The sequence below is a fragment of the Nylanderia fulva genome, unplaced genomic scaffold (assembly GCF_048542155.1).
Source record: "Nylanderia fulva isolate GAGA-0341 unplaced genomic scaffold, ASM4854215v1 Scaffold87, whole genome shotgun sequence".
Taxonomy (NCBI): domain Eukaryota; kingdom Metazoa; phylum Arthropoda; class Insecta; order Hymenoptera; family Formicidae; genus Nylanderia; species Nylanderia fulva.
The window spans coordinates 125,169-134,149 of NW_028190993.1; the positions used below are offsets into that span (position 1 = coordinate 125,169).

The following is an 8,981-nucleotide window of genomic DNA, read 5'->3' on the forward strand; positions in this document are numbered from 1 at the left end:
TTTTTCATATTTTGACTTTGCATTTATATATCTCTGCTTACAAATCACGTAGAGCAGAAATAAAGACACTTTTATTATATAATTCGAACTCAATCTATCGATTAAGTCTAGTATAAACTCGATTGCTTCAGCCATTATTGAGGATTCGATATATTATAAAGACTCAAATGTCCGACTCGCGTTAAGATACACGGTGTCTCCGCTACGCCCTTAACTGGTCGCGAGACACTACCGTGTCTCTTGATGGGCATAAACTGAATTATGTTTATAATATTTTTTTTATTACTGATGAATCATTATTAAATAATTATTATGTTATAGTTAGTGTTTTGTTAGATACTGTGGAGTGTTTTTGCATGTTCATCATATTTGTATAAAAAAAGAAGATTAAATTGATGTTATTGAAACGAGTCGGATACAAAACGTATGCAACATCGACTTGAATATCACAACTGAGGAGACTATGCAGGAAAAATCGAATTCTTGTGGAGAAGAAAACTGTTACGCGAAAGATTCGACCAAAGAGATTGCAATCTAATATTGCGCTATGTAAAATATGTTTTATCTCAGTTTATGAACAAATGATTAATTGCAATGTAATATACCAGATAATACAAACGCACGCTTTGCGCTCGCCATTATGCGTTTTATTTTGTAATTTGTGCGTGCAATTTAACTTTTTAATAATTGTAATTTTATATAATTTTATTTTCTCAACTGTCAAAGTGTTACATGACAGCTGCCGATTATAATTATAACACACAACGCGAATCAAACAGCCAAAGTGACAATACACAGTGTCAATAACATGCTTTTTTTATAGAATTAGACCAACAAAAGCGCGGGCTACATGCGCGCCATTGTTTATTCTTGTTTAATGATTCTAATTTTACTTATTTTTATTTTCAATAATATTCAAACTGTTAATTCTCACAAAGACGTACACGAGTTTTGGAGTATTTTTGGCCCATATAAAATCGACGTGATTGAATTTGTGCCATGGTACTTCATATAAGTCGATTACGTTGGGTAATGTGCGATATAGTTTTTTCATATTCTTGAAAAAAATGATCTTGTGAATTATTAGAAAATTATTATATTTCTACACAGACACACACAGTAGAAAAATTTGTGTTTTGTGGTTAAAAACGGTCCCCGTTAAAATGTTTGTGTTAATTATTTAATACATTCATGTGCGAATTTAACATATTGTTTTAACATATTAAAGTTTTTGTCTCCATTTGACATATCCATATCATGTTAAATTAACACAAAAATTTCTATGAACATGTGATATCTGTTAAATTTAACACAAATTTTACAACTGTGTGTAAACAAAAAATTCTTATTTTTCTTAAATTAATTAATTTTCTCTCTCTCTTTCTTTCTGCTATACATTTTATTAACAAGTAGTTCTCCGTTACTTACCACGCTGTTAACTAGCAAGTCTCCAGGAGCATAAAACAATGCGATAGGTAATGTGGTATTTGTTAGATTATAATCCGGGGGTTCCGACGAATTGTATATCAACAGATTTTTCTCGCGACCGTAATCGTATCGACGAAACTTGCTTGCCTGGCTTAACTGAATGAAATGTAGAATAGTTTTAATCGAGGTGCCGGCCGGATCGACGCCCAGGATTACAGGCAGAAGAGTCTGAATAGAGAACAAGGACATATAGACAAAGTTAAATTTGAAGCAAAATTGTATTTAAAATAATGAAATGCCACGATCGAAGATTCAACTCGGTGTTGTATTTCGATGAGAAATCATTACTCACGTAGTTAAATTGTTCTTGATCATTTCCGCAGATCAGAAATATTGGATCGGCACAGAACTGTTGCGTGATAAAATTCTGAGGGCAAATATATTTTGAAATAAATCTCAACAAATCGTTTTGCGGCAAAAATTCATCGTGAAAAAATAACCGTATGAACATCTGTAATAAAAAATTCTTTTTCGTGATATAATACATATATATGTATTTCTAATTTATGATAATTAAAAAGTAATTCAGAAAATAATTTTTTTAATAGAAAAAGTAAAACTTTAAAAAATAAAAAAATTGCTCATATATAATCATATATAAATATATATAAGTTTATATGTAGCTATGTATTGAAAATGTTATCTTATTGTATATTAATTTTGAAATTTGAAAAGTAAATTTCATTTTAATTTAAATCGTAGAAATATAAAAAATATAAAATAATACACAATCTTTTCTCAACCGTACTGACAAATAATTTATTGATACTAATCACTACACGTTTCGACTATAGTTTTTGGTCCTTTTCAAGTGAATTGCGAACAATAATTATATTCCTGAGATGTCAAAGAGAGAACATAGTGTCGAATTTAACACACGTCTAGTACATTGAACAGATTTATACTAACTGATTTAAACTAACTTTCAATGTACTAGACATATGTTAAATTCGACACTATGTTCTCTCTTTGACATCTCAGGAATATAATTATTGTTCGCAATTCACTTGAAAAGGACCAAAAACTATGGTCGAAACGTAGTGATTAGTATCAATAAATTTTTTGCCAGTACGGTCGAGAAGAGATTGTGTATTACTTTATTTTTAATTTTTCTGGCGGTCTTGACATATTTGATTATTATAAAAAATATGTTTCTTAAATTATGATTTTAAGCACATTTTTATCATGATATCTCTTATTTATATTTCATAATTACAAAACATTAGATCCCTATTAAAGAGTCGTTTATGAATTTTTTGTTTCGACAAAGGGATATTGTTTTGAACAGTTATTATATATATATATACAGGGTGTTTGGTAACTAACGGACCAACGATTACAAATGGATTCTTTGGTCAATTTGGGAACGATTTTTTTTCAGCGAAAATGTCGAAAAAGATCATCATTTTTTACAACTTTTCAATATTTGTTATTATGTATTTTTATAACTAAGCCTCAAATTAAAATTTTATTATAGTAAACTCTACCTAAAAATTAACTAAAGAATGTAATTATGTTAGACTTTTAACTTCAAAACGTTTAGTTTTCAAAAAACCCATTTTTTTCAGTCGCTTATAACTCGAAAATTATTGACTTCTCAACATTTTTGTTAAGGAAAAATCGTCTCCAAATTGGCTAAAAAATCCGCCCTTAATCATTGGTCCGTTAGTTACCGGACACCTTGTATATATATATATATATATATATATATATATATATATATATAATACGGTATTTAATAATAATAACTATAAATATAATAAATGATTTTCTAATTTGTATTTGCATACATTATTTTACCTTTATTTCTTTCCAGAAAGGAAAAATATATTTTATCGGACTTTCTACTTGATCAAGAAAGACTGCCGGCGCAAAATTAATCATCTTTTGTACCATTCGTGCGATTTCCGGACGCTCCGATGCCATTATATAAAAACTGGTTGTACCCATCGAATGACCAACGTACGTGTGCAATGGTTGCGATTTCATATTTGTGATAAATTTAATCATCGCGGGTAAATCATAGATACCCATTTCGTGAAAGCTGGTGAAATATTTAATTATCTTACTGCCACAAAATATATATATATATATATATAAATAATAAATACATAGAAATTTATATGTATGATAGAGTATTTTACATAGATAGACTATATAAATTGATCTATTGTTAAACAATAAATTTCTTCTCCTTTTGGCAAAATTTCCAAATAAAATACATTATTTTCAAAATATCTTTGTTTTTGCCAATATAGATTTGCTGATTCTTCGTATTAAAATTTGATAAATTATAAATAATACAAGTAAATAGGCTCGTGTGTTTGCAATGCAAATAATACGAAATGAAAAGACCAAAGGACGAGCGTGAAATACGGGTGTTAAGTATATAATTTCTTTAATGCAAATTGATATAGATTGTCAAATCAATTTAATACATAGTACACATACGTTTCGACTTACTAAGTCTTCCTCAGTGTCAGTTAAATAAGGACATTTGTTTTGTGAACTTGAGAGTTACCACCACGATTTTAGAAGAATTTTAACAACAAAAAAGTTCAGCTTTTCGCCATCACACGACGAAATTGCTTTTTGATACTGTTGAAAACTTCTAGTATAGTACATTTCAAGCATAATTATATTGTTCACTTTACGATTTCGATGACACTCACAATCAACACGAATTCACTGTAATATTAACATAAAATCATTGAATGTGCGCTTATGTTATTGCAAATTTAATTATGTTTTTTATTTTATTATGTAACTCACACTGAGAAAGACTTAGTAAGTCGAAAAGTGTGTATACTATGTATTAAATTGATTTGACAATCTATATCAATTCGCTTTAAAGAAATTATATACTTAACACCTGTATTTCACGCTCGTCCTTTAATCTTTTCATTTCGTATTATTTGATAAATTATATTAAAAAATATAATATATTTAAAAAATATTACTAGATATATATATATTAAAGAAGTATATTTATATGTTTGACAAAAAGACAATTGTATCAGTCTGCATCTTTATACTTATATAGAGAGAATATACTCTATATTTATTGTATAAAGAGGCTTTCTGGATAAATGTCACTTAAAATAATTAAGTATATATACATATATACATAGGTATATACAATAGTGATTTATAAAAGTTAAACATGTTTACTTTTATTACACTTTATAGGCTATATAAGTAAGCATATTATATGTCTTTCTATTTTGTTTGGCAAATTAAATGTGCAACATCAGTATAAATTTATTATTTTCAAACCATCATTATTTTCATTTTATGTTAGTACCTAAAATCCCAAAATTTTAATTCCAACGGAGACAGAGAAATATGCGCCCTTGAATAGGTATTACCACGAAAATTGCCTAACCAAACATCATATCCCTGATCCGCTAATAGATAAGCTAGAATGCAAAAAGACATCGTTTGCAATTTATTACATAACTTGTATCTTCTCATATAATATTCTCTTACATATATAAGTTCATATATTTATTGTTAATATTTTTTAATAATTATAAATTAAAATTACGAATTGAATTGCAGTTCAATCATTATATTTTCTGATAAGTTAAATAAACAATTGTAAATAAATAATATAGAATGTTAAAGATATGATACAAAAAAGTTAAAATTAAATTTCTACGTGTTAATAAAAGCCAAATAGTTGATAGCGTGTCAATTTTAATAAAAATTAATATTTATTGGTATTTATTAAAATAATTTATAAAAATAAATAAATTTTGTATATTGGGATTTATTTAATTATTTGATGTTGCACTAAAACAAATTTATACCTTGTGCATAACAAATTAATTTGAGTGAAAAATTAATTTTTTTTTAAACCGATGCAGTATCATCCTTGATTGACTCTTACTAGCCCGTTGGAATTTAAATTTGTATATCAAAATCATAATTTCGGAATATATTTGAAGGATTGATTAAAGAATTGTACACACCGAGTGCTTTGCCTTTACCAAGAATGATCCAGTCGGCGGAGGTGCATAACACAGCGTGTTGCAATAATACAGGTAGAGAGTCATTGCCACCTGGAATACGATGTAATACCAAGAGATAACCATCCTCCGTCGTTACAACATGAGTTTCTGCAGGATAACCCTCTCTTCTTATCATTTTCACCTAGAGAATAAGTAAAAAAAAAAAAAATAAAATAAATTTATGCGAAAATCTCCGTACTCTATTTATTTTTTAAATAAATAAGTAGAGCAAATTTCTCAAACAATTTAAATATGCAGAATGGATTAATAATAATTTTGCATCATTTTCTATTTTGCATAATTTTGCAATTACGCATAAATATCTAACTTAAAAGGTCAGAGTAAAGTCAAATAGAGATATTAATTTTCTAATTAAACATATGGTGTGATTTTTAGAGATTATAAAGTGGGATTTCTTTGACTGATAAAAGTGTGAGAAAAACATAATAGAATAATTATTTATTATAGAATTATTTAAGAAATAATTTTTAATAAATTAAATTATTTTTTATGTTTACCTTTTGAATCAGTTGAAATGATTTTAATGATATGTTACAATTATAATAATAAATGTTTATTTTTACACGAATTTTTAAGCAGACTAAAATAGATATTATTGATATAATAAAAAATTGTGTATATGTATTATATTTATTATATGTTTTAAAATAAGAAAAAGATAATAGTTGAATAGCAAATAAACGATACTAACAATTGAATCAAATATTAAAATTTTTAAACAAAAAGATAAAGATATTAATATTATCATATGTAGATGTAATTATTAGAAATTTGTAATGTAAATTTCAATTTCGATATACCTATAAACAAAAGTGTAGGAAGATAAGATCATTTTTGATCATTTTCTGAAGAAAATAATCTAATTAAATTAATAAAAATTTTAATTTTTCATATTTTACAATTCAAATAAAAATTTCAATTTTGTTATTAGTTTATATTGAATATAAACAAATGTTTACCGTGTCGAAAGTGTCATCGGGATTGAATTTAAAATCTCTCGATTGCTCCCAGTTGATCCACGATATTTTCTCGGGAAATGCATGTAGCTGATTTTTTACGTCTGTTACTGCATTGGAAAAATTGCAGAATAATGCCAGATACATGACTAATTTCATCACGTCGATTATAGAGATCGATTTAATAAATTGTAAAAAAACAGACATGTTTTTTTATCGGGAGATATAAGTATATATTATTAAAAAATAGAGTAAAATATGCAAGTTTAAGCTAAAAATGATGCAATTATATTATTAACGTACTATATCCTTTCGATTGGTTTTTATTAACCTGCAAACAGAAAAATTAAAGTAGGCTAGAAACAAAATCAAAGTAAGCTAGATTGAACTTTTTTTCTGGAGCTAAATGTATGTGTATTTCTATGAGAAAATATCTACAACTATATCTTTGAAAACGTGAAGTATTCAATTTAAATTGCTAGCAATTACTGATCGCATTAATTAATTATGCATTCGCAATTATTGCCAAGCATTTGCAAGCAGAAACCCAGAAAACATTTTACGCGTAAATACCTAACCGCATTGAACATACACAAGTTGCTCGTACTGCGCAAGCAAAACCTTATTTATTCTAGTGCGTCATCATAATGATAGCAAAAGCTAACACATTTTGCGCGCGATCTCATCTCATTATAAGCATGCAAAATGAGCATATTCAACAAGCATATTGCACGCACTATCACATCACAGGCATATTTTTGGCAACTTCATATCCATTTGCACGTGATTTGCTGGTGTATCAAATAATACATAAGCTAATCATTTGCGTGAAATATGTATGTTTAAACATATCCCCCATGCCAAACTCAGGCAAATATCGTACGCAATTTATATGCATAAAATGCGCAAATTTTTCACGCAAAAATTATTATCTTAGAAGTCTAGAAAACATTATGCAACGATTTCATAATTAGATCGTTGCAATACCAGCTGATATATTAATCATTGTAAGACCACAGAAACAAAAACACAATTTACAAGCACATTAATCATTCTATTCTCATTTTGTGTTAATCAATTTTAAATTGTCATTATTCAAATTTAAATTTTATATTTTTGTAATATACGTAAATTGAAAATCATGTTTAATAAATAGCAACGTAAAAATTTGCGCTTATAAATTTTTGCTCCCTCAAATTTATTCTACATTTGCACTGCAATTAAAATGTCAACGGATGGTTTACAATAATATTTTATTAATCTCAATTAATCTCTAATTCGTGTTTTTTTCTTTTGGTTTTTAGATCAACAGTTAAGCTGTTTTCTAGAAAACTTTTTTTCTTTTTTTGACACTTGATTAAACGATTTTTTTAGAAAGGGATAAAACAACTTATATAGCACATGTTAATCTCATAATTTCTCAGTGTACCTAATGTTTTATAATAAATTGTCCAACACTAATAAGAAAAGTTTTGACGGAAATGTTTATAAAATCACAATTTCACAAATGTATTTTTACATTTTTACAAACAAACAATTTATTTTTAAAAATGTATTTTTTTTTTAAACTACTTTTTTATTCTCTAAAAATTTTCATAAAATTTTGAATATTTTAAAATAATATTATATTTAAAATATGTAAAAATTTACATTTAAAAGATATATTTAAATATAATTTAACATTTTTAAAAATATTTTATGTAAAAAATTGTGCAAATGAAAATTTGCACATATTGTTTCCTCATCATATTATATCGCTAATTAGGATGATTTTTCAATTATGACTTCCTCATAGAGAACGCTTAACTTGCACATTGCTTGATTACCATTTAATTTTCTCTATGAGAAGATCATAATTAAGAAATTATTCTAATTAGTGAAATAATATGGTGCAAAAGCAATGTGCAAATTTCCATTTACACATTTCTTTATTTTATGTACAAAGCTTGACTTACATGCAATTAAATCAAATCAGTCAGTCTGTTAATTAATCAATTTCTCTCTTATTATCAGTGTTATGCTTATAATTTTAAAATTAGTCAGATGAAGATGAGATGAAAATATGTGTATGTAAATTTATTTTATTGTTAGATAAGATAAAGTTGATTTTGTTTTAAATATACCTATATAAAACATGAAATTATACGACAATTTATCAAAACAACTTTCAGGAAATATTATTTTTAAAACCGTTTATGTAAATATAATTATAAAAAAGTAAATTATAAAAGAAATATAAAAATAGATCTATACTTTTATTTCTAAATTTTTATCGTTTAGTGCTTAAGTTCTACTAATTAAGTATATTTTCATTGCTATGACTCTAAATCAAGTTATCTGTGAACATTATTCTAAATAATTTCGCAAAGATAATACTTTTTTCATCCAAAATGCAGATAAATATATATAATACATGTTTTTATGATCTACATAAAGAAAAGATGACGTCAAAATTTTATCTACATGGTTATCTATATATTTTTAATCTTTGATTACTTACCAC

The 8,981-nt window shown here is 26.3% G+C and overlaps 1 protein-coding gene across 3 annotated transcripts; it reads right to left on the reverse strand.

The window, feature by feature from the left end:
• Nucleotides 1–650: 650 nt before the first annotated feature.
• On the reverse strand, nucleotides 651–8,160 carry LOC114944406 (lipase 3-like). Of its 3 annotated transcripts, none has more exons than XM_085489532.1 (7): nucleotides 6,482–8,160; nucleotides 5,463–5,643; nucleotides 4,793–4,907; nucleotides 3,289–3,532; nucleotides 1,781–1,855; nucleotides 1,429–1,656; nucleotides 651–1,057 (listed from the first exon to the last, which is right to left on the reverse strand). In XM_085489532.1, exons 1-7 carry the CDS (start codon nucleotides 6,683–6,685, stop codon nucleotides 890–892), a joined length of 1,215 nt encoding a protein of 404 aa, XP_085345658.1. In that variant the 5' UTR covers nucleotides 6,686–8,160; the 3' UTR covers nucleotides 651–889. The 3 variants fall into 3 exon arrangements, with proteins under 3 accessions (XP_085345658.1, XP_085345657.1, XP_085345659.1); XM_085489531.1 differs by having other exon boundaries at nucleotides 1,781–1,939; XM_085489533.1 differs by lacking the exon at nucleotides 651–1,057 and having other exon boundaries at nucleotides 1,329–1,656; nucleotides 1,781–1,939; nucleotides 6,482–8,159.
• Nucleotides 8,161–8,981: the final 821 nt, after the last annotated feature.

Bases quoted from the DNA above. Each gene is read 5' to 3' on its own strand.
- LOC114944406 (XM_085489531.1), bottom strand. From the start codon at position 6,685: ATGTCTGTTTTTTTACAATTTATTAAATCGATCTCTATAATCGACGTG. The intron at 5,644-6,481 runs GTAAACATTTGT...CTTATTCTCTAG, and splicing joins CCGATGACACTTTCGACACG to GTGAAAATGATAAGAAGAGA. The intron at 1,657-1,780 runs GTGAGTAATGAT...TTCTCTATTCAG, and splicing joins ATCAAGAACAATTTAACTAC to ACTCTTCTGCCTGTAATCCT.